Source organism: Larus michahellis, chromosome 4, assembly GCF_964199755.1.
Source record: "Larus michahellis chromosome 4, bLarMic1.1, whole genome shotgun sequence".
Lineage (NCBI taxonomy): Eukaryota > Metazoa > Chordata > Aves > Charadriiformes > Laridae > Larus > Larus michahellis.
The window spans coordinates 81,699,710-81,724,789 of NC_133899.1; the positions used below are offsets into that span (position 1 = coordinate 81,699,710).

Genomic DNA, 25,080 nt, shown 5'->3' on the forward strand with positions numbered 1-25,080 from the left:
TTAGTACCTTTAGCAGTCTGTCTCTACAGCTTTAGAAATGGTACCGTGTGGTGGAAAGATGAAGCCCCTGGAAGATCTGAAGTGGAGCCACAACTGTGAAGATGGGGGACTAGGTGAAACTATGTGAAGAAAGACCTGGATCTAAGGTAAGGAGGAAAAAGCATGAATTGCTGAGAATGGGAAGAGAACTGCTTATTTAGAAATTAGGAAGAAAATAGTGGGAGGAACTGAGACAGTAACAGTGTGTTCTGTGGCTTGGATGCAAAATATTTATGCATATGCATTCTACCTCGTGTAAAGAAGACATACAGTAAAATTAATAAAGGCTTAATACATTAGTCTGTTGGGGAAGCTTTTACACTGCTAAGTATTTCTATTTGTCAGAAGTCTCAGTGCTGTTCGTTTATGACAAATTCAGAGGCTTGGTTTAGGTAACTGTTCTCTGAATATACGGTTCTCATCAGTAAAAACCGATAGGCTGGAATACCTTTTACGTTTTTACTTTGTATGATAGTCCTGTCTTGTTTGTGAGAGAACTTGGAATATCTCATCTGGTTTTGTTGTTCATCTACGCTAAATGAGACCTCTCTTAAAGTATACTTCTAAACAGTCATAAATATCAACTGATGATGGGGGATCAACAGACTTAATAAGGCTTTCTCCTATAGCGTAAATAAATTTGATCTACCTATGATAATTATCTGCTCTTGCATCACTCATTTTCAGAGGCTTGTAACATCAGTACAGGTATTCCTGTGTACAGCTTGTTTGTGCTGCAGCTTGTAGAAGTGTACTCTTCGCTGGCTAAAAAAACTGGCTGGATGGCTGGGCCCAAAGAGTGGTGGTGAACGGAGTTAAATCTGTTTGGTGGCCGGTCACAAGTGGTGTTCCCTGGGGCTCAGTACTGTGACTGGTTCCGTTTAATATCAACAACCTGGACGAGGGGATCAAGTGCACCCTCAGTAGATGCCAAGATGTGCAGGAGTGTTGATCTGCTTGTGGGTAGGAAGGCTTTACAAGAGGGATAGGGACAGGCTGGATCGATGGGCTGAGGCCAATGGTATGAGGTTCAACAAGGCTAAGTGCCAGGTCCTGCACTTGGGGCACAACGAGCCCACGCAATGTTACAGGCTTGGGGAAGGGCTGGAAAGCTGCCTGTCGGAAAAGGACCTGGGACTGTTGGTCAACGGCCGGCTGAAAATGAGCTGGTAGTGTGCCCAGGTGGCCAAGAAGGCCAATAGCATCCTGGCTTGTATCAGAAATAGCATGTCCAGCAGGACTAGGGAAGTGGTTGTCCCTTTGTACTTGGCACTGGTGAGGTCACACCTCAAATACTGTGTTCAGTTTTGGGCCCCCTACTTACAGGGAAGGCATTGAGGTGCTGGAGTGGGTCCAGAGAAGGGCAATGAAGGCTGCTGAGGGGTCTGAGGAGCAGCTGAGGGAAGTGGGATTGTTTAGCCTGGAGAAAAGGAGGCTGAGGGGAAACCTTATTGCTCTCTACAACTACCTGAAAGGAGCTTGTAGTGAGGTGGGGGTCAGCTCCCAAGTAACAAGCGATAGGATGAGAGATAACAGCCTCAAATTGTACCAGGGGAGGTTTAGGATAGGTATTAGGAAAAATTTCTTCACCAGAAGGGTTGTCAAGCACCAGAACAGGCTGCCCAGGGAAGTGGTTGAGTCACCATCCCTGGAGGTATTTAAAAGATGTGTAGATGTGGTGCTTAGGGACGTGGTTTCATGGTAGACTTGGCAGTGCTAGGTTAATGGTTGGGCTCAATGATCTTAAGGGCCTTTTCTGACCTAATTGATTACATGATTCTATTGTGTTGCTGGTCACAGGTTTTGTATCTGCTATGGAAGGGATGCCTGGCCTAAACCATGCAACTGAAGTAGCTTTGGATGTTTTAACCTTCTGCCATGTGCCAAGGAGCTTCAGGGTTTTTAAGTACTTTATAGGAGCAGTAAGAGTGATGAAATTTTATCTCAAATTTTCCTAAGCTTTCCTGAGGCGAATGGCGAGGCTGAGAATCCTGGCCCCAACCGTGGCCAGGCCATTTGGAAAGTGTGTGTTAAATGCTTCTCATGAATGCTACAGCATTCAGTGAGTCACGACTCAGAATCTTGTTGACTGAGAAGTGGTATCTATTTTCACTGACATGGAAGGGTTTTCCTTCTTTTTTAATAGAAACAATCTTAAAATAACTTCAGTAGCTTACAAATTTATTGCAAAAACAATACTTGGGCAAAACTTGTGTGTAGTTAAGCAAGCCACTTTTTCAGGTGGAAGAAGAAGCTACTAGCCTCTTGCAAAATGTAGAGATGTCAGTTGAAGACATTCTACCAAGCATGGTGTAACACAAGGAGCTCCAGCACTTTAGGAAGAAAGCTTTATCTCAGTTTAAAAAGCAAGCTTTAGAGTTGGGTGGCAAACAATAGCTACATTTAATGTTTAACCATTTTTCTTGTGAATGCACCTAGCTTAATTTTCCAATACAGAATCCCTGACTTTTTGAAGAAATACATAGAAAGAGAACCTAAAAATAACTGAAAACAAGTATTTTATATCCCCACCTCCTCTAGATATTTGTCTGCTTCATTGTCTTCTGTCTTTGAATATAAATTCAGTGTCTGTAATCCATCTTCTAATGATAGGTTACTGGACAACACTACCTGCCTAGTCTTGCTGCCTCTCGTGCCCGAAGAGTGGGTGGCGTGGTGGCCTAAAGCTCTTACAGAGTTAGTTCCCTGTAAAGACATGACACCACTTAACACTGACAAATGCTGCTTTCCAAAAGAATATTCTGAAATTGTTCCATCTAAATGATTTCTTTGTGGATGCATTCTCTTCCGATGTGAATGTGAATTGCAGGTGTCAAGGATACCAAGGATTAACCACTCTTTGGATAATTCATCTTGTGAATTAAACCTTTCTGTATTCAACCTGTATTGATGGTCCTTAGTTTGTCATTGTTTTTCAGGCTAAACCATTATAATCAAATCATAAATGCTATATTTTTAAAAATATTTTGAGTCACATATGGTATTCAAATACTATATGAAATTCTATTTATGCCATTACTGTTGAACCAAAATTGGATTTACTGGGAGAATAATTTTTCCAGAAAACAATATGGTGATAGTCATGCATATACTACTGGTCGATTATAGCCATGAAGGCCAAGAAATGGACAAGGAATACGTCTGTAAAGAGAAGTCAGCACCTCCTGGTTGGAAACTGGAGCATAACTAGAAATTGTTCTGCTTCCATAGATTGCATATCAAATGCCTAGCAATTTTTGGCATGAATTACTAATATCATGTTACTCTTTTTTTTGTGTGTTGTTAACGTTAAGCTATTGCTACACAGCATTTGTCTAGGGTTTGTTTGGTTTTTTTTCCCCCAAGTTCCATAGAATAGCTTGGGTTAAAAGGGACCTTTAAGGTCATCTAGTCCAACCCCCTGCAATAAGCAGGGACGTCTTCAACTAGATCAGGTTGCTCAGAGGCCTTGTCCTATCGGCTCACTGATTTCCTGCTTCCCCTGTCCTGAATCCAAGCTGTTGATTAACACAGACCTAATAACACATTTTATTTTAGTTGGGATGGATCTGAATTAGTACGACCTGAAACACTTACTGACTACTTGGCTTTTTTATGAAGTTATGGACAAGCTTTACCTCCACCTAGAAATGGAGGTAGGCACTACTTGTATGTTTGAAAATAGGATTTCAATTTCGTAGATTGCATTACTTTAGACATTTTAAAGCTTCATGAATAAAAGTATACTTCGTCACCCTATTCTTCTTGAACTGGGGGGAAAAAAGAATGTGCCATGCATTGTTTGACCCTTTACCAAAAGCTGACCAGCTTGACCTTGTCTTTAATGTGTTTTGTAGTCTCCAGCAACACCTGCTGGACAAAACAGTCAACTGTACACTAAATTTTTGTCTTTAAAGTGTTTGTGTGCTAGTATGACACTCGACCCTGATTGTTAGAAATCATTATCTCATTCTGCAGCATTGATTGAGCGTTCTTGCCGACAGTAGCTCAGGTAAGTGTTGACTTGTATTTTCTCATCCACACCGCCCCCCTCGTTTCTGTAGGCTCGCAAAAGGCATCCTCCCGATTTCATCATATATGTGGTTTGGTATATAACATGTATGTGTGCTTAATAAATATCTGCATGTGTGCTACCTATGAATATCACTGCTGTAGCTGTGCTTGGAGACTCAGGTCTAAAGGCATGGCCAGCAAGAGTACAAAGTAGGGCTCTTCCCTGCCCGAACCTTCCCCTCTTTCAGTGAACCGTGGAAACCATCGGAGACGAGCTGTGAACGAGCTCCCTTGGTTGGAGGCTGCTGAGCTGGTGTGTAGGTTCTCGTCTCAAGAAACACTGCAGAGAGAAAGGAGGAAAAAGCAGCGACTGGGCAGGACAGCACACAGGAAATTAAGGTCCCGCTCCTGTTTAAACAGTTGGAATCGGATGAAGATGCTATCTTCCCAGAGTATAATGGCATTGGGGGAGGGGAAAGGGAGGTGCCCCAAGGAGAGAAAATTGCTATGCCTAATTAAACAGGAAGCAATTTATTACTGCTTAACATGTTGCTCAGGGAGCTGAGGTTGTACATGCTTAAAAATTATCTGAGATTCTGGATAGTCTTGAAAAATCTGAAGACTTGATTTCAAAGATCTTCCTTTTGCCAGTCATTTGACTCCCTTCTAATATGCAGCATCAATATTTAGCATGACATCTGAATAATCATGCTGGTCTAAATGGATTTCTCCGACTCAAGATGAAAGCAGAATAACTGGCCTAATTCTAATTAATGATCTATGTATCCCTAGGGTTACTGCTGGATAGGACATAAAAACTGCTGTTACTGAATTACCATTTATACCCAGGAAAAGATTCTGTGTTCAGCCTGCATCCTGATGGAGAAGATCTTGTTCTTCTATTGATTTACAGACAATAGAATGCACCGCTAATGGAAGTATTTTAGGCAAGGTGTTCTGTAGGAATAGGGATGGGGAGAAATACTTCCTATTCCTAACATTTAGTAGTCTCGTGTGCTGCTGATCTTGGGTGATCTTCCTACCTCTGCAGATGTTTCCTCCTGCCTCTTTTCACTCTCAGCTACTTAGGTGTTAAGATATTTAGGATAGAATCTCTCCACATGTTTGTTCCGTGCCTCAGCAAATAGGATTTTGATCTCCTTTTGGTTTTGTAGACACTGAGTCAATATTGATCGACAGTCTTCTACACTAACCCTGCTTACATGGCTTTTTCCATTGACCATGTCTCTCTCCAGTTTCCATCCCAAAAGACGGTATCAGGTGGTTACTGCAGTACACACCTGGGATTTAATTTCCCCTTCCTTTCTGCAAGTAAGGTATCTCTGTGGTATTCTGTTCTACAGTGAGTTCTGCAACTTGGTGAGAAAAACCTTATCAGCTGCAAGTGTAGAGTAAGATGTGTGTTACCAGGGGGGAACTGAAAGGTAACAGTGCTCTGTGTTTTACCGCTTCATTATGTTTCTTTTGTCACGTTTGAATAGAAATGCATGTGTTGTGCATACGTGTATAAGAAAAGAAAACTTTGCTGGCATCACTTTAAAGACTGCTTTAGAAGTCTTAGAAATGAATGGAAAATTAACTTATTTTTTTGTGGGAGTAACTGAGCTGCCATTCTGATGCTGCATCTAATGCTGCTTCCTATTTCACCCAAAATAATTTTCATGCTTAATTTCTACGTAGTTTCATTGAGAATGTTTGAGGCATGGGTATAAGGCCAGAGATAAAACTTTTGTAAGTGGTTTGTTTTGTTTTGGTTTTTTAATAATAGAAAAACCAAATTCCTCAAATGGCTTGAGGACTGGGTTATAGTAAAATGTGAAATATACTCACTGTTTTTTACACTGTCCCCCAATCCTTCCTTAAGATGTTTTATGGTGGGACAAGTCTGTTCAGAAACTCTCACACACCAATCATGAACGCTGGCATTTGCTTTAGTTTTATTTTTTGATGAAACTGCTGTGAAATGGCAGATACTGGAAACACAATTTGCTACAAAGTTGGCTTAATGGTTTTCAATTTCTGTTTGCTTCAGTTTAGTTTTCCTGTGGAGGATGAAAATGACTGATTTCGTTCATCCTGACAGTTCAGGACGATTTTTCTCTGGGCTAACAATGAGCAGAAGGCTGAGTTGCTCCTGTGTCTGAATTCTTTCCTTGATGGCAGTTTAACTGACTCAGTGGCATAAAACAAAATTAGTAACAGTTTAAGTGCGTAATCTTTCCTCTGGTTAGAGCCTTTCTGACAAATACTTATTATTTGGCTAACAAGGACTAATTAAGCTTCTGCAGGGAGGAGGAAGAGAAAAGTGATTGACCTCTTAAGGCTGAGCCTCAGCAGGGTCTAACTAAAGCTTCTTCCTGAAAGTGTGAGTCACTCTCTGAGACTGTGAGCCAGTTCTCCCCTCCCGGATCTCCTCACCACCCTTCAGTCGTGTTTTTAACTGTGGTGAGCAAACAAGGTTAGAATAAGCACAGATTTAAAGTAAAGTTGCCGAGATCTCTGACAACTGTCAAGAAAAGCAAAAGTGTAAGTTGCATCAGAACTTAGTTTTTTGTACCATGCAAGCAATTTAGAGGTTCTGTAGTGCTACCAAGGACTTAATGATTAACTGTGATCACTGTTAATTAATGTTCCATGGATTACATGTCAATCTTATCTTCAAAGGTTTAGAATGTAAAGTCTTTGATAAGCAAAGATTCAGACTAGCACATTAAAACAGAAGAGCTGCTTAAAATAACTCACACGTTGGGTGTGGATGCAGTTAGTCCTGTAACTTTGTGAAAGCTATTTTGGGTGAGTACAAAAAACAAAGGTGCTGTTCAACAGCAAGTTTATGTCTCCATACGAACTTCAGTTTAACTGTGTTTGCTCAATTAGTTCAATCCTGTAAAAACCATTTTAAATATGAGTATGCCTATATAAAATCATGTACTACTTTTATGTGTAACTTGTAAGTATCCTTTTGATTCCCTACCAAAAGCTGTAGCAGCAGAGGCTTATGTAAACTACTAATTTTAATGAAACATTTAAGCATGGACTGTTAACCTACTGACCTGAATGGAAATATTTATATTCTTAACGGAAAACAAATCCTGTTATGGCAAAGGATTTTAGTGTGTCATTTAAATCGGGAATAACAGAAGCCAGCAAAAAGAATGGAGAGAAGCACACAGGTGTTTTGTGCCCTTTTTTTTTCTTTTTTTTTTTACTATTCCTTTGTGGGACATTTTGTTTTAATTTCATTTTTCCACTCTATCGTTTTTATAAAAATGAGATACCAAAAATCACTGAACCCTGTTCAAAACAGAAACTAAGTCCCTGCCATGAGGAGATTCATGTGTAAACTATATTAATTGCTTTTCTTCAGTGACATGTCACAGAACCTAACTGTATTTTAATGCACCTGAATAGGGATGTTCTGTATTTACTGGTGACCTTGTGGTTGCTCAGCTACCAAATAAAATAAAATAGTTTGTTAGGTTATCTGCATATACAAAAGTTGCCTCCTTAAGTGGAATAGTTGTGTTCAAATATATTTCAAGATAGTACATGTTTCTGGTAATACTAACATATATAATGTTAGCAAATCAGGTTCATTGGGAAATTTAATCCAATTAATCTTTGATGTTAATTGCATAGTTCACACCATAAAGGAGCATAAATAATTGTTTGTGGATTCCAAAGTCCTGAATAAACAATGGAGAAAAAAGTTAAGAAAAATGAGGCGGGGGGAAGGCTGCTAGGATATGCCTGGTGAATAAGGCAGGTTGTGTTGGGACTACTCACTGTGTTACTGAGAGATGACGACATCTCTGCACTGCTGGAGTATTTGTGTTGCTTCCTGTAAACTAGAGAAGACTCTAAAGAAATAAAAATTACCAGAAATCTGTGGATGATTCTAGTCTCCCACTTGCCACATATAGAAAACTCATTTTCTGAATTATCACGTATGTGAATTAAAAGTACTTCCTACAGTGGACTTTGCTATCTGCTCATCTGCAGTGACCCTGACCAGAAGACCATTGTACGTCGAGGATTAGTGATCCACGTAAGGTAGGCCTGTGCCTGCTCGGCTTGTGCTGCACCGTGCTGCTGGTCCAGCCTGGCCTCCAGGCCCACGTGGGGCTGCGTCCCACAGCCGTGGGATGAATTTCCCATGTGATGGTACCAGAGGGGCCTGCACCAGCTCCGGCTTGGTGACCGTGATGACACCCCCTGTCTGGCCTGCCCTTTGTCTGGAAATGCAGCAAGAGGTTTTCATGTGAGCATCCTTTCTGGTTGGCAGTAGAAATGATGTATAGAGTTGTTTCCTTGTAAGAAAAAGCTGTAATAGCTTGGATGACCAAAATGGTGTCACTTTTCCATGGGCAGGATCTGCGTGACGTGCAGATCCTTGATCAGAGGACTGGCTGATGCCGCACGGCTCAGGGTCCTCGGCACCTGGAGGACTGTAAGATTATCTACACCGTTCTCTCTGTTATAGTGTTAGCTCTAATAAATGGCATTTTAAGTGTAATTTGGAGTCTGAGTGCCTTTCTTACTGGGATGGTAATGAACCAGCACCACCTGGTGCATACCAGTCATCTTGCTGCACCTGCCAGAACCATTGCACTTAGAGAGCTATTTTTGTTCTGATGATGCAGTTGAATGAAGACTAAAGTTGGATGAAAAGTTAAAATCTTTCTTTTTACCTTGTCTGTGATATGTCTTGAATTTGGGCTCTTAATGTTTGTGCTTAAAATCTGTGAAAATGAAAGCTTAACATGATTGTGAGCCGCATACTGTGAATTATCTCAGCTGAAGTATTCAAAGCATATATGCGGGGGCATTATCTTCTTGCCCCTTCTGGTCTAACGACAGTGTGAGCAGAGGAGTACCAGGGAGGGCTGGGCTGGGAAGCACAAGGAGCGTGGGGACATCCCATGTCCCCCCACCGCAGCTGCTCTCACCAGTGCTTGGTCTGAACCCACAGCACTTATGAGGACTCAACCAAAAAAAAAATCCCCAAAGCAAACATAAAAACCCCATCCAACAAAGAAACTTCTTCCTTGTGATGGTATTTTGTACTGCTCCCGCTCTGGAAGTAGCGCTGAAGTTGTTTTCAGCCCTTCCCCCCCCCCCCCCCCCTTATTTTTGATGGCCCTTCATCCACTCTCGCTGTGCGCAGCCCTCCTTGCAAGCTGCTTTTCCAAATTCTTGGGCCTGAAACAGTCCAGGGGGAAAGTTACTTTTCCCTGTGTGATGGCATCCTGCTGTGAAACCAGGCGCGGGGTGCCTCCTGCGGGGACGGCGCCACACGCGGGGGGCCGCCCCTGCCCTGCCCGGCGCGGGCTCGGCCGCCCCTCGGCCGCGCTCCCGCTCCCCTCAGCGCCTGGGGCCGCCCCGGCTCTCGCCTCCGAGGCGGGACGTGGCGGCTCTGGTTCCCGGGGCGGCGCCTGCGGAGCCGGGCAGCGCGGGCACCCGCCCCCGGGGCGGTGCGGGGCGGGCGCGGCGGCAGCGGCGGCGGGGCCCGGCCGGGCGAAGGCAGAGCGGCGGCGGGAGCGGGGCGGCAGCAGGCGGCGGGCCGGCCATGGTGGGCCTCAAGGAGGAGCTGCTGAAGTCCATCTGGCACGCCTTCACCGCCCTCGACCTCGACCGCAGCGGGAAGGTCTCCAAGTCCCAGCTCAAGGCAAGTGGGGCGGCCCGGCCCGGCCGGGGGCGGCGGGGAGAGAGTGGTGGCGGAGCCCGGGGGGCGCGATGTGGGGCCGGGGCCCGATGTGGGTGTGAGGGGCCATGACACGGGCCTGGGCTGTCCCCACTGGCCACCTCCAGGTGGACATGGGGGTGCTCAGCCTGGGGCCTGTTGGAGGTGGTCACGCTCAGGGCCGGCTGAGGGAATGCAGCTGCCCCTCTTTGAAGCTCGCTTGAGGGCTGTGAATTGCGTGTCCTCCACTGAGGCCGTGGTTCCTGTGGCGCCTGGGTGCCTCCGTCCCGCGGGTGCTCGCATGGGCCCTGCCTTGTGCCCGAGGAGGCTGATTTTCATTCTGCCCGGGCAAGCGCTTCATCCTCCCTGAGATGTCGATGCACAAACCCTTGTTGTGCTTCTGGTCCGCTTTCAACCGCGTGTCCTTGGTACCCTTTCTGGCCAAAATCTTTTGTGGGGTAGCCACAAGGTCCCATCTATAGGGGTTGGCTGCGTCCAAGTGAAATTCATAGCTTGCCAAGGGGAGAGCGAGGTTCCACAGTGCTCTCTTATTTGGATATAAACAGGAGAATTAGTCAAGAGGCTCCAACTGTGCCATTCTTTCCTTAGCTTATACGCTGAAGTAATGTTTGTGCTCTTAAAAGAGCTCTCAGGCAGCTTGCTGAATCCGATCCCATCTTGGCCCTGCTTTATGGGACCGTCTTGGCCTGGGACTAATAGCAGGAATCTGGCTAAATAAATATTTTGAATAGGAACGCAACACCTGTTGGCATTTGAGACTGTGGGTCCTTGTACCGAGTGCTGGAGTTGTGTGTCGGCCACAAGGATGAGCTGAGGTGTGCGCCCTTTGTGGGATTGACTCCATGAGCGAAAGGGACCGTGCTGCGGGTGGTATTATTTCCAAGTCTGGTCAGTAGCTAATGGACTTTGTTTTCAGCATTATGTAATAAGTGCTGCAAGCAGCCTCTTCCTCTTCTCCTTTTTCTTCGCTCGGGGTGATCAGGCTGTGAGATAGCAGCAGCCTAACAGAAGTGGCTGCGGGGCAGGAGTCAGGCGAGAGGCCAGACCTGCCTGTGAGCTCAAGCTGAAAACCTGTGTGGGGTCCCGGGTCTTGTACAGGTGGCGTCACGAAAGCGAGTATTAGTGTTGCAGGACTAGCTGAAGTAGGTTGCAGAGAGGCGTTTTTTTATTGTCCTGCTTTTTAAAGCAATCCTGTTCTGTCACACTGCCACACCTTGTGTGCGCTGCTGCGATTTGCGTGCTCAGGGCAGTCACCCGGGAGGTGTGTCTGCAGCACGTGTTAGCATGCTGGCCGGTGAAGAAGCTGTCATGGTCACACAGGTGCTGGGGTGAGTTAAATGGCTAAAGAAGCAGCCAGGATGCTGGTGGGCTTGTACGGCTTGCTCTGATGAAGGTGTCGTCACTTCTTCTCGAAGATCATGCACTGACGTAGGTGGATTAGAGCAGCAGTTGTATTTCCAGACTGAAGCACAGTTACTTGTTTTGTCACGGTCTGCTGTCTTATTAGAGTCCCATGTCTACAAATGCTTGTGTCTAAAAAAGGTAAAAAAATAAAAAGGAGAGAGGAAATTAAACTTGTCCCCCCGTTGGCTGTCAAACGTCTTCCTAAACAGTTTTGATGTTTCATTCTGTCTATCTGTGAGAGAGAAGGGATCAAAAAAAAGTGGGTCTTTGTGGGCCTGTGCAGTTCTGTCTGTGGTATAAAGGCTCCTGAGGAGGGAAGTATCAAGTGTGGGTCTGGGAATGCAGAAACAAGTCTGAAATGTGGCCGCTGTCTTCTCCTGTGGCCACCAAGAGTTAGTTTTCAGGAAACATGGGAAGAGGTAGAGAGGGTTCTTCCGTAGGCTTTTTGTGGCAAATGATGAATGTGGTGTCAAACCGATAGTCCTGCTGGGGAGACAAGGTGTACATTATGGCAGTAGCCCCACATTGATGCAGCAGAAAGGGGTGGGCAAGACAGCAAAACAGAAGTCCCTGTCTGATTGATTTAGGGCTATGTTGTACTAAGAAGGTATTTCACAATGAAGTATTTCTCATCCACATTACCATGAGGAAGATGCAGCACCCCTATAAAATGGAGAGATGAGGCTTGGAGATAAACAGGTTAGTAGAGATCTGTGGCATTAGAAAAATATGTTTAATAATTTTAATAATTTAGTGAAACCCTTGTTATAAAAAAATAAATGGTAAAACCCTATTTGTTTTCTGAGAATAGCATGTAGGGTTGTAACTTGCTGAACTCTTCTCAATAAGAAAACTTACTGACAACGGATCTTTGAGTTGTATAATCTAGTATAAGGGATTGCCATTGTGTTGCACAGAACGTCCTAAGTATAACATTTTGGTTGTTAAAGAGAGTGATTTCTAGTTTCTCTACCTAGAATTGATCTGTGAACCTCCCATAAAAATAAATAATTTTCATTAAATACTGTGGGAAAAAGTAATGTGTGTTATGTAGCTGAGGCCCTACTGTGAAGGGTTTGCATCACACATTGTTTTTAATGTATCTAGAGCAAAGGGATGGAGGTGAGTGAATTGGGTCTGTTTTGTAGTCTGGAGAAACAGCAAACGCTTGGAGGAAAAACTAGGACTTGCTTGGAATAGTAAGGATTTCATGAGATGTCTTTTATCCATTTGTATCTTTTTTATATGGTCTGAGCTGCTGAGAGAAGAGACGGTCAAATCAGTCCTCTGTGCAATTTTGAGTATTATCTTCTTCCAGTATGCACTGATTATTTTTTTTTTTGTCTAATTAGTAATCTTCAGAGATTCTACTGGCTGCAGATCTTTCCCTTTTTCTACATCAGCAGAAACATTTGTGTATTCTGTTCCTAAATTACACCTTTAAATATGAGCAGTCATTATTTTGTCAGTGTGTTTCAGCCCTTTCAAACACTCTTATAGAAAGACTAAAGTATAAGTTTTGTGTATGCAGTTATAGCTGGTGTTGTGGTTCGAGCACAAGCTACATGCAAGTACTTGCTTTCCTATATTTAAATCCAATTTCGTCTTTCTTGCAATCTGCAATTTTAAAATTGACTTATTTTAAAAGTTTCTGTAATGTGACAGCATTCAATCTGCTTTTCATCTGGATCTTGAAGCACTGTGGTTTTAAATGTAGTTACACTTAGCAACCAGCAATACTCCTTGTCCTATGTGTGTATGATTGGATCTTGGGAAGAATACATACCAATTAGTTTTTACACTCTGGAGGCTCTTCCTTACATTGCTTTGTGACTTGTCTCTGCTTAGGCAGTGGGGTTATTTGGCTGTTCTTGTTTTGTTTTGTGTGCTACCACTGGGGTGGATTTTCAAAGTCTTGGATTCCTGGCATGGTATCTGCAGGACACGGCTGGTGAGCACCTCGTGAAAATACGGTCTCATTTGGGCCCATAACATGCGGGTGACCAAAGTTACTAGTCAGGCTTAGAAAATGTAAACCAGTCTTTAATAGTATCTGGGATGTTATAGTATTGTTATACCTCTTATCTTTGTTTTGCCCTTTTACTAAATGGGAAGTTAGTTGCTGGTGGGAAGAGGAAGAATGGTGTAATCAGGGGCAAGAGGGATGGTCCCAACAGAGAGGAAGACCTCGAACAATGCAGCAAGGCACTGGAAAGGTTGAGAGCCTGTGACGAGTGGGCAGGACCCCAGCCGGACAATTGACTTCGTACAACATTGAAGGATGGTAGGAAATTAGTCACGATGACTCACTATGAGAGAGTTGTGCTCTGACATTATTAACGGGGCTCAGAAGCGTTTGTATTAGGGTAGCCATGAGGAAAGGTGCGAGGGGAGGGATGCCCCTCTTCCAGAAGAGCTGGCAAACCAAGGCAGCTTGTAGACCAAAATGGGGGGGCATTAGGAAACGACAGGGCCATGATACTGCACCTGAGAGGAGCGGGTGCCAATGGATCAGCGGCCCGTTTAACCTTTCTCCTTGAGGTTTTGTCAGCTGGTTTCAAGGAAGATGCAGAAGAAAGGTGCAGTAGGTGGAGGGTGTTTACTGGAAGCTCTTCCTAAGGGTCAGGAGCCGCAGGGCAGAAAGGCAATTCCCTTGGACAGATGCAGGCTGGCACCAGTATGTGATCGGGAGCCAAAGGGGATGTGCTGATAATGAAGGCAAGAGGAAGGGTAGGAAGGGTGAGGTTGTCGATGATGGTGATAAGGGGTCTGTGAGCACCCAAGGGAGAAGGGAGCAAATGAAGGAAGAGAGAGGTGATGTGAGTGAAGGGCACTAGCGTCAGGAACCTGAGCTGGTGGAGGCTGGGCTTGAAGAAGATGTTGCTGCACTAACCCCGATGTCAAATAATGAGACTCCGAATGGAGCTACCTGAGTGAATAAGGAAGCTGTACCTTGGAGATGCTGTGATGCAAGAAACCATACCCTTAAGATATACCCTGGTCGAAAAGACCTTGTGCCTGTGATGAGGGGCATATATGATGCTGGCTTCCACACTGATCAAAAAAAGAAATGGGAAAGTACTTGTGAGTAGCCTTATTTTGGCTGGCTAGCTGCTGACATGGATGTCAGAGAGAGATGAGCCAAGAATGTCTTGGAATGAATTCACACGAAGCCACTGAATGGAGCTGTCGGGATCTGCAATGCCAACATTTTAAAATCTTAAAAAGAGACGGGGGAGCGAGAAGACCCCCCTGAAAGATGGAAAAGAAGAAGAAAAAAGTACTGAAGAATCTGACAATAGCCGCTGTAGGATTAGTCTGCCCTGTTAATGCTCCTACTATCATCTGGGCCAAATTTTTGTTGCTGAGCAATAAGTAGTCTAGCAGATCTTCCTTTTCCCTTTAGAAATGCAGATCACTTTCATGGACAAGGTTAAATGGAACTACTCAGATGGTAACAATTCAACACGTGCTTAAAGTTTTGGAAGATCAATGTTTTGGAAGATGGGAGCTCCGGGGGGAGCAGCTGTGGCAGAGTAGAGCTGGGCTGGAGATCTGCACCCCAGGTGTAGCAGCATGAGATTGGCCGTAAAGAAAGTAAACGTGAAGTCTGTAACGACCTTTAGTGTTCAACTTGCTTGTTTTATCCAGTTATTTATATTTAGAGCAGAACACCTTCAGTATTCCCTGGGCACCACTAGACATCTTGCTTATGAAACTTTTCACTGAAAATGGAAAACTTGTGCCAGGAGTGCCCTGGTTTTGCGGCCCCTCTGCAGGCTGCGTGTACTGTCTTATGGACTACAGTCTGGGGACCACCGCTGTACCCGCTTGCTGCAGCGCAGAGATGAGCCTCCAGCCTGGGGTAGGAGTTGGCTCTGGCATGAAGGTGGATGGTTAAACGTGGCATCCAGAGCATAATAAGTGCTGAAAGAAAAAGCTGCCTAGCAACCCTGTGGGCACGGGGGGAATAATCCTTACTGGTGCAAAACTTCCTCATGGTTGATGGAGCTTCTGCAAGGCCAGGCTATTTTTTGTACCCCAATTAACCTAGTATTCAGCTAGATTTTTATTTTTTTTTTTAAATTGATTATTAAAATAGAGTATATCATGGCCCAGATAATGTGATTTGAGAGAACAAAACAAAATGAGACCTCAGTGCAGAATCTTTCAGGCTTTCCCTGCAACTGAAGAATTCAGCTGGCGCTTGGCCGTGCTGGAGAGTGGCAGGCCTTGGCAGGCGCCGAGGAGTTTCCTGAGTTATGAAAAGAGAGCACTGGGCACAGGAGAGATTGCAGATAAGGCAGATCTTAGAAAATGATTGGAAGTGGAATTCTTTCCTGGTAAATTGGTTGCTTGGTGTGGAAACCACCTAGGTTTCTGACAGCCCGAGCACAGCAGGAAGGTTGAAAAATGGAGGAAAGAAACAAGTAGACAGGACATGATGAGAAAGTGTTTTATTGAGACTTTTAAGTTATTTTGGTAATAAGCTTATATAAGTTATGCTGTTAGAATATTTTTATTAGCTGTGTATTTTTTTTAGTTATAGTATTAGCAACTACAGTCTGGTTGGAAAAATGAGATCATCTTTATCTCTCAGAAATTCAAGAATCCCTCAGTCTTCTATAAATAACAACAGAAGCCTTAAATAGAAGGGGAAGCACGCATGATAGAACGCTTTTTTCCCCCCATATGTAAATCACATGGACTGAAATACTTTATTCGATGTGGTGGTTAAAAATAAGGATAGATTGAAGGGAAATATACTGTTGATGGAGGGTAGTGTGAAACATGGTAACTTCTGAATACTCTTTTGCTATGTTGGGAAATAGAGCTTTTGTTGTAATATGGCTGATGCTATTGTTGTTCTGGTTTTAAACTTTTGCACTTGGTTAGCTCCAGTGGTTTAATGTTAGCATACGGCTGTGAAACTATGTATTCCTTGTGGAAATCTGTGCATTTCTAAAAGAAAGTGTACCTTTGAAGGTATGTAGAGAGGAATTCTCCTCTGAACTTGCATTTTGGGCTATCTTTGTGGGATTTTATGCTAACTAGCGCTTAGACTCAGCATGTCTCCTGATCATACCTTAGAAGAGTAAACGTATGTATTTTTTTTTGGAGGGGGGGAACATACCAGGCTTTTTAAGTGTGTGGCATAGGTTTGATTTCCTAGGCTTTGGTGACTTCAGACTTTCACTTCTTGTTTTGCAGCTACCCCATCTGGACTGCTTTATGTCTGCCCATCTAAATAGACTCACTTATAAATTTTCTGCACAGTTTTTTACTGCTTTCTCTTTGCATCATTTGGGTGTGTGTTTTTTTTTAATTTTGTGCTACACAGTGAAAAAGTAAAACATATGCCAAAATTCAGTTGCAGTCTGTCCTGTCTAGTTGTTGATTTAAAAAAAGAAAATACCACAAGCAGCATGCATTTTCAAAAGATGCAGTCTGTTTTACTTCTGCCTGGTTTTGTTTTATCTGTATTTTCTTCCCTTTGGTTCTTAGTTACAGTTCTTCAACGCAGACCATTCCTGGGCATGTGAAGTTAAATCCTTAACCCAGTTCCTGTAGCTGATACATGGTCTTCAGAGGCTTAACTCTGCATCATGCCAAGGGGAGAGGGCTCCCGAGTGATAGCATGTTTTAAGACACAGTGGGCAGCGTGTTACAGGACTGACCTGACTCGAAACAGTGTGGACAACAAAAGGCATGGTGCTTTGCCTTTTTTAGGATAAGTGCTGGTGGCACAGGAGTTGCTGCTACCCAGGCTCTGCCTTCCTCTTGTTGGTACCGAGGTGTTAGCTTGTGCGTGCAAAACTCGGCCTAAGTTGAAGAAGTTGAGATGCGTTGGGTACTGGTTAGTTTTCAATAATTCTACTTCCTTAAAACGAATGAAGCGTGTAACCTCTTCTTGAAGGTAATTTCTCAAGAACAGACACGAGTGCTGGTGGGTGTTAAGCTCTTGACATAATTCATGCAAATACCTTTTTAAAATAAAAATTTGAGAAGCACGCCTAGACCCTTCCCCTTTCTATAAACATTACTTTTCCTTTGCCAACTGAAACATGGGCTGAATGTTGAAAAGCAACCCAAAAGGAAGCAGATGAGAGAAATACGTAGTTAATACTTCGAGTGGTCAGTTCTTTGTAAAGTAAAGGTACATGTTGAGTTGTTTTCTTCTTTACTTGTTTTCACTAAGTAGTAAATATTTATAATTTCAAAGGCTAGGTGTTTGTGGTTGTTTTCCATAGCTATCTAATTGCACTCTGTAAATACTACTCTGGTGTTTCAGCATGCCTCTCTTGGTTTTCAAATGCGTAAATATATGTGTACAAAGGGAAGCCGCTGTGGCTGTGTTTGCACTTCTGTGATTGCATTGCGTCTGTAAATGGGCAACTGTCTGAAGCTCTTGAATCCTTGGGGTCAACATTTTTAGTAATGTTTTGGTTTTTGACAAAAATCCACAGGGCAGGGCTTGTGTTGACATGAAGGTGTCACTTTCTGTGCATGGTTTTGCGAATCACAGGTCTGCTCTGGAGGGAACGCAGCATGGTTAAGGCCGACAGCAGTGTCACTGATTTCTCTTGTGTCCGTAGGTCCTTTCTCACAACTTGTGCACAGTGTTAAATGTTCCCCACGATCCAGTGGCCTTGGAGGAGCACTTTAGGGACGATGATGAAGGACCAGTTTCCAATCAGGGTTACATGCCTTATCTAAACAAATTCATCTTGGAAAAGGTAAGTTTTGAATTCTTGTGTTCCGTTTCTCCCTTTAGCAGGTTTTGTAATAGACTTCTGCTTGCACGAAGCATGCTGGTGTGAAGACGCTCTGGTTGTGAGTGTGCCTGTGTGGGGTTGTGATGGCAGAAGAACTCTGGAGAGCCTGTGCCTTAAAATCGAAGGGTGCACTGTGCTCTACTTCTTTTTTTCTCTCCTTGGTTTCTATTTCCTGTTACATCTGGTCATTGTCTAAGCTGTGTTCATGCAGAACCGTGTTCATATTAATAACGCATCTCAGCTTGAAAGTGTTTTGGAGCTATAGATTGTCCCACTGGATACGCTGGCTATAACAGAATATTGTCTTAGACTCCTTTGCAAACAGGAAGGGCAAAAATATCTTTAATATCTATTCACAAGGTATTTTAATAAATAGATCCCTTCAAATTGTTACAGTGGGTGACAGTAGGGAATGTTGTTAAGTTCTGTCTTGCAAGTTCTTTCCTTTCGTGTCTGAGCACTCTTCAGTCTTCTGTTGTGCCTTGTTTTGGGGGAGCCTCTGGAAAGTTAGCAGGGTTTCCCCTACCCTCCTCTTCATCTTGTTCTAAGATGGGTATTCATTGGGTCAGAGCTGGGCTCTGGGAGCTGTGCCTTTGAGATTTAGGTTGAAATTTTTGAAAGTAAAAACCTATCTTCCTGGCTTTTTTTCTGACAACTTGAGAGACTGGCCTAGATGGTAGAAACCAGGCCACGTGATAGTGCAAACATATCAGCTTCAATACCACTGATTTCTCAAACACTTGGGGGCCGACCCCAAAAACCCTCAAACTTTGATGTTGTGGCTGCAGATACGTAGATGTTTGCTTTCATTTATAGCGTTAAGAAGTCCTGAACTGACATGCTGCTGAAAAGTCTGATGCAGCAATTGCAGATTACGCAGACTCCTTAGCCTGATTTGCTGATTTTTGCTGCTTCTTTAGTCTACATTTAATACTGGTGGGAAATGTGATATATATATATATATAATGCAGTCTGGCAGCTTGGAAACAGGGGAAGCTTCATATATCTAGCTAAGACTTATCAGCCCTTCTGCTTCTCTAGTTGGTGTTTCTCTCATATCCAGAAATAGTGTCCTGTTTTATGTGTAGTTGTTGGCCATTAATACACATAAAGGTACCCGCTTCATGTCTTGGTTGTTTGATGTTGGAGAATCTAGCTTTGTCCCTAAGAAGTTTGTGATCTTATTTCCACTTTGTGTTGGCTGTCTGAGCTCCCGTGAGACTCAACACAGACCGAGCAGTTTATATATAAATTTTGTGGAAAGAGAAAAGCCCTTACTTTATGTTGACCGAAGGATTACGTAGTAGAGTCTGAACCACAGTGGTTTTTACTAATACCATTTGTAGGCAGTAGCAAGCCATTAAGTATAAAAAAAAAAAAAAGAAGATAGAGGTGGAAGACTTTTTAAAATATAAACATGCTTTATTGTTAAAGAAGAACAGTTACAGAAATGAGGAGCAATTGCATTTAAATAACACTTCATTTGAAAATGAAAGACATAAGTAAGTTGGTGTGAATTTACAGTGTTTAGGTACTCTGGGGTACCTTGTCACCCCATGATAAAAACAAGGGACAAGCTACCTTGCTTTCTCATGAAAAGAAAGAGCATGACTGCATATAGTTTCTTGTGTTGTTTTATTCGTATAATGATCTGGCTTCTGACAATTGCCTCATATACCCATCCCATTAGTTCATTTTAAAAGATGATGAAAGTGTTAAGGAACTGTCCTGGTTTGAGACCATGACAGGAACAGGATTAAATTACCTGTAACTTCACGTTATTTAATCCTAACGACATGCCTGTAAACTGTTCAGATATGTACTATTAAAAATTAGTGAAATGCTTTAGGTAGAATGCTATCTTTGTGGACTGGAAAAAACATGATTGTGACATCTCATCTTTTAGAGATGACTTCACATCAGTGCCAAAAGACAACATGCAACAAGATGAAGTCACTGGTTCATAGCATGTCTCCTTTGTTTAAAACAAACAAGCAAAAAAAGCAAACAAGAAACCCCTTCTTTTTTCATTCTTCCAAGGGGTAATCTGTTCTTTTAGATGAGGTGATTGTAGAACAAATGCTATTAATTTATGCTAGTAAGCAAAGCTACTAAAGAAGTGCTTTGTAACCCCAAATACAGAGGAAGTTCTCTCAATTTCCAGTCATACATCTTCTGGTGAATTAATTGATTTGAGCAGGTGCAACCTGCTCAAGAGAGATTTTTTTGATCTCAAAATATTTTGGTTTAAAACACTAGTAAAACATTTAAAGAATGAATCCTTAGATTTCTTTAAAACATATATGTAAGTCTGATTTACAATTTTATTGAGAGGACTTTATCACCTTTTGAAATAACTTCTGTTGAACTCTTAAATGCAACTGCAGCTTTTTGTATTTTTTAGTGCTGTCTTACCCTGTGTTATCATGCAATAGAGCCTCTTTGTACAGAACCAAGGAGTTATCAAGAAAGGCACAAGTCAGTAGTTTAATGAGGCAAATTGGTTGCAACTAATTTCCTTTATCCAAATAGGGAATTTGAATAAATAGTTTGAATAATTAGTATTGCCTTATTGATGATTTCTAGTATTGTACTGCTTGTTACTTACCGGACAGATGTATCTAGTATTTTCCTGCACCTGAAATAAACTCTGTTCTGGTTCTGTAAGTCTCTCTCAGGAGAGAGTTGTCGCTGGCCAGTATAATATCTTCATAATCTATTTTACTTGGTTTCATAACCGTATTTTAGCATGTTCCATTATTTACAATGTATGTCTTTTAATACCAATTGAAAATGTTTCCATTTCAATGATGGTGATGGGGGTATTTTACAACATGCCTTTTTTACAGCAGGGAGGAGTCATAGTGGGGTGAGACAAAGAAGGGACTTCGTTCTACACCTCAGGTTATCTCATCGTCCAGGCAACTTAGTGAATGCTATTTACACCACCAATGCTTGTCTTATTTTTGGAACTGATCTGATCGCTGGTACTTAAGCCAGATATTTTGTGTATTTCCTTATGCTTTAGAGTTATTTGTTAGGATATTGATGCTAGTTATAATTTATTATACTTTGCATATTAGTAGAAATTAAAGATCTAGAAAATTGTAGGGGTTTTGCTGCATTTTTCTTTTGATTATTTTGTGAAGCTTCTTAGAAAGGGGAAGGTAGGTATCTTTTATATATCATGTTTTTATCTCTATGAGTTTAAGCAGTTTTAAGGTTGGAGGGGTCAGTTCATTTGCATATTTCATCATTTGGACAGATTCACAAATAGAAGTGGTAGCTGCTGTAGAGTTAATAGTGTGGAGTACTGTAGAAGTTTCCAAATGAAACAGTGACTTCAAATAATTTGGACAAATTAAGTACAGTTAAAAGCCTATACTAGTGCACAGGAAAAATCTCCTGTACAAGGATTTGTTCATTAATTAAGCAATAGAATTGTGTGATATTCACACAGGTTGCAAGCAGGATGAGTATTCTGGCCAAACACGATTGAAATTCTGGTTTCTCAGCAGAGTGCATAAATTTCTTATTTTCGTTTCACATCAAGTTGATTTCAGTGTAGGATTCATAGTAGAGTCTCACTGTAATTAAAGATGTTATGGGTAATCCTTTTAAAATTTAAATTCCAGGATAGTCTTTGACCCAATCTGGTTTTATAAATATGTGTTTTGCTAATGTCATGAAAAAGCAATGTATATATTTGTTTATGACTGTTTCTTTGACATCAGTACCTCCTCTTCAAAAAGTTTCTACTTTTACACTTTCTCAACTAAGTTAGAAGTACTTTTGCAAATAAGTTCAAGTATAACTTTAGAAACTGTTCAAATATTTTTAATTTTTGAAATGATGCTTAGAAATGGTCTCTCATAAATTCAGAGAGATTATTCATTCAGAGTGATTATTATGTAGTTACTTAGAGTGGAGTATTGCCAGTCAAGGAAGCCACAGTAACACAGCCAAAACTTTTATAGTATGGAGTTAGCTCTAAAGCAATTTGGGTTTAGTTGTGGGATTTTCACCTTCCTTCCCCTCACACCCAGTGCAAATGTACTTGTAGAGCGTAGGTATGAGGAACAGTTGGTGTTGCTACATGAAATTGCTGAGGAAAATTTTTATTCTTTATTAGAGAGAACTATTTAGTTTCATCCCTGACTCCCAATATCCCTAGAACAAGAACTTTGTGATTATATCCTTTATTTAATAGGCAGCCTGATCATTTAGGAAAAAAACCACAGATGCGAAATTAGAGTTATTTTGGAGAGCTGGGACTTGTGTGCTCATCTGATTATCATTCCTGAAAAATTCCTAAGCAGTGTCTCTGCTCCAGATACCTCGTGGGTCCCATGAAGTCCATTTCTGAACCAAGTCTGGATTCTGAAAAAAGGAATATCTAAAGTTGGACCTCTGGCACAGCGTGACCTCATCCCCTGTGGCAAAATGGTCCTGAAACCTCCTGCTTGGCTGCTGCCTAATCCTGGTGGCAGTAACGTGCTGTAGGTGACTCCCTTTAGCCCGGCCAGGACCCATGCCCTTCTCCATCTGAGTCCCTGTGGTCACTGATTGCTGCGGTGCTTTAAGACATGACCTGCTCGTAGAGCAACCCGCCTTATTTATAGTGCTTAGAGCACTTGCCAGCTGGTGGCTGTAAGAAAGGAGATTTCCCACCCCATCGGCATCTTCCTTGGGAGGAGCATAACCACTAGGACATTTTCAAGGTGGAACTGCTCATCATCTGGGTGGGTGAAGTTGTTTTAGAAAAGAAGTCGAGCTTCATTGGGCAGGGTGGGGAGGACAGACAGGGAGAAGCACAGGCAAAAGTAGCCAAGGCATGAGGCACTGGCGAATTGAACGAAGGAGAGGGAAACCTGGCTTCTGGACCTTTTTCCAAAGGGCGTTCATTCGCTTAGCTGGTGTTTCATTTAACACCTGTGTTTCTTGTGCAAACAACCAGGGTGCTGAGCTTGTAGCTATAGCTCTTAAAGCTCACACTTTCTTCAAAGGACGGCTGTAGCCTGTAGCCAGCCTCTTGCATCGTCGCTTGCATGGGTGGCCTGCTCTGCAAGCATGCAAAGTCTATGGCTTTCTTTCAGAGTCTCACTTTTAGTCCTGGAAACTGTACTGTAAAGTACTTCTTGGCATAGGTTTGGTTTCCTGTTTACTTCTGTCTTTTTTTTTTTTTTTTCTTTTCTATTTTCCTCCAGCCACACCAGTTCATCCACTTCCGTAGTCTATCTTTGACTTAGCCACTGTGGCTCACCCTCCACTATATTTGACCACTTACCAGCCTGGATAGAAAATCATACAGTTTGCAATGGCCTCCTTGAAGCATCTAAGATGCATGGTTTGGCCTGTCATAAGAAAATGTTACTGAACGTTACATTACTGGTGTTGTTACCACAAGAGGTACAAGAACCTATTTCTTAGGCATGTTTTCCAAAGTCTCAAGAGACTTCCATTACAGTGCAGAACATGCCTTGTGTCAATTACATGCTGGCAAAGAAATAGCATTGCTAAGCTGTAGGGGAGATAAATAGATTTAATCTCTAACATAAATGAGGGTTTTAAAAGGAAATAGAGGAAATGAAAGCTTTTGCATATGTAAATAATTCACAGATGGGTATGTGCAGTTGCTAAGTATGATAAAGGATAACAAAAATGACTTTTTTATCAATAAGGAAAAGATCTGCAAGTCCAAGAAAAAGGGAAGGTTTTAAGTGGATTAGCGTTCAAGAAAAAAATTATTACATATTTATGAATATCCTAGAAGAGACACGTTTGAGTAACACAAAGTGGAAAAACATATTAAAGGTCCCTCCCGGCTATTGTTCCAATATCACTCTTAGCATATCCACATATAGTTTTGGCTATAATGGTTTCCAGATTTGCTATATCAAATCTCAGTAGCTCAGTGCAGTAGAGGGGCAGTTGGAACTAAGTTACAATGATGGTTTGGAAGCTAAAGCGCTAGAGGAAATGCAGAAGGCAGTGTAGCCTCCTTCACATGAAGTCAGGGTGTATTAACTCAACCAGAAATTGGAGGTTGGATGTAGATTTTGCTGGGAGACATACCTTAGTTGACCCCATGCAGGAAGTCAGACTAGGCTGCTACAGTGCTCTTTTTGGACCTTGACATTTCTTGCAAACTAGAATTTTCTCAGTGCTTTTTGTGTGAGTTAGCCTGTTACACTTTGTCTGTCTGTTATTCTGTGCCATTTGTGCATCTTAATTTTTCTTTTTCTCAATTTCTTCATTTTAGGTTCAAGGAAACTTTGACAAAGTTGAATTCAACAGGATGTGCTGGACTCTCTGTGCTAAAAAGAACCTCTCTAAAAGTCCTTTGCTGATTAGTGATGAAGATGCATTTAAAGTGTGGGTTATTTTTAACTTCTTATCAGAGGACAAATACCCTTTAATCATTGTACCAGAGGAGGTAAGAAGCAAAAACTTAAGCTGTTTAACTCCAGTTTGCTTAATGTCCGGTTGAACTACGTTTGCTACTCTCTAGAGATTTAAGAGAAAATAATTGTTTAATATAAAACTTTTATTCCCCTCTTTTAATAACGTAAGGCTTTTGGTGCTTTTCTTTGTGTTTTCCTGGGTGCATATGCAGGGATTCCCACAGGATACTTTACATACTGATGGCTCTGTGTGTCCGTCATTTAAACAGCCTGGACTAAATGGGACATGCTGCCTGCTCCCCAGTAAATAGCTTATTTTGTTTTCTGCGTGGACTGACCAGTGCTGGGGACACTAGGTCCCATACCAGCACTCAGAGCTGTTGAGGTTCTTGCTTCACTCGTGAGTAGTGCATGTATGTGATCTTGAATCACTGCGCTTGCTTATACATGCTTAAATTTTGCACAGTTAGTAGATTCTGAAAAAAAATTCTCCCCTCTTCTCTGTGTTACTGTGACTTGCAAGATGAGTCTTCAATCTCATGTCACCCTCCTGATGAAAAAGAGAAGTATGAACTTTTCTGATGATGTCTGTTTCTGATCAAAAACAGCCACCACCTGAACACTCGTGCTTGAAATGGTTGAAGGAATAATACCAGAGAGATCTCTTTAAGTTTACTTTAAGTTCATTAACAAGTATGGGCAACACTCAAATAGGTAT

General features: G+C 42.2%; 1 protein-coding gene across 1 annotated transcript in view; it reads left to right on the forward strand.

Moving 5' to 3' along the window:
- Nucleotides 1–9,490: 9,490 nt before the first annotated feature.
- Nucleotides 9,491–25,080, forward strand: part of SWAP70 (switching B cell complex subunit SWAP70) — a 42,431-nt gene continuing 26,841 nt past the window's right edge. Inside the window, exons 1-3 of the mRNA XM_074585936.1 lie at nt 9,491–9,742; nt 17,779–17,919; nt 24,221–24,394. Of these exons, the coding sequence (XP_074442037.1) occupies nt 9,644–9,742; nt 17,779–17,919; nt 24,221–24,394 (414 nt within the window). The 5' untranslated portion in view covers nt 9,491–9,643. The remainder of the gene's footprint in view (nt 9,743–17,778; nt 17,920–24,220; nt 24,395–25,080) is intronic.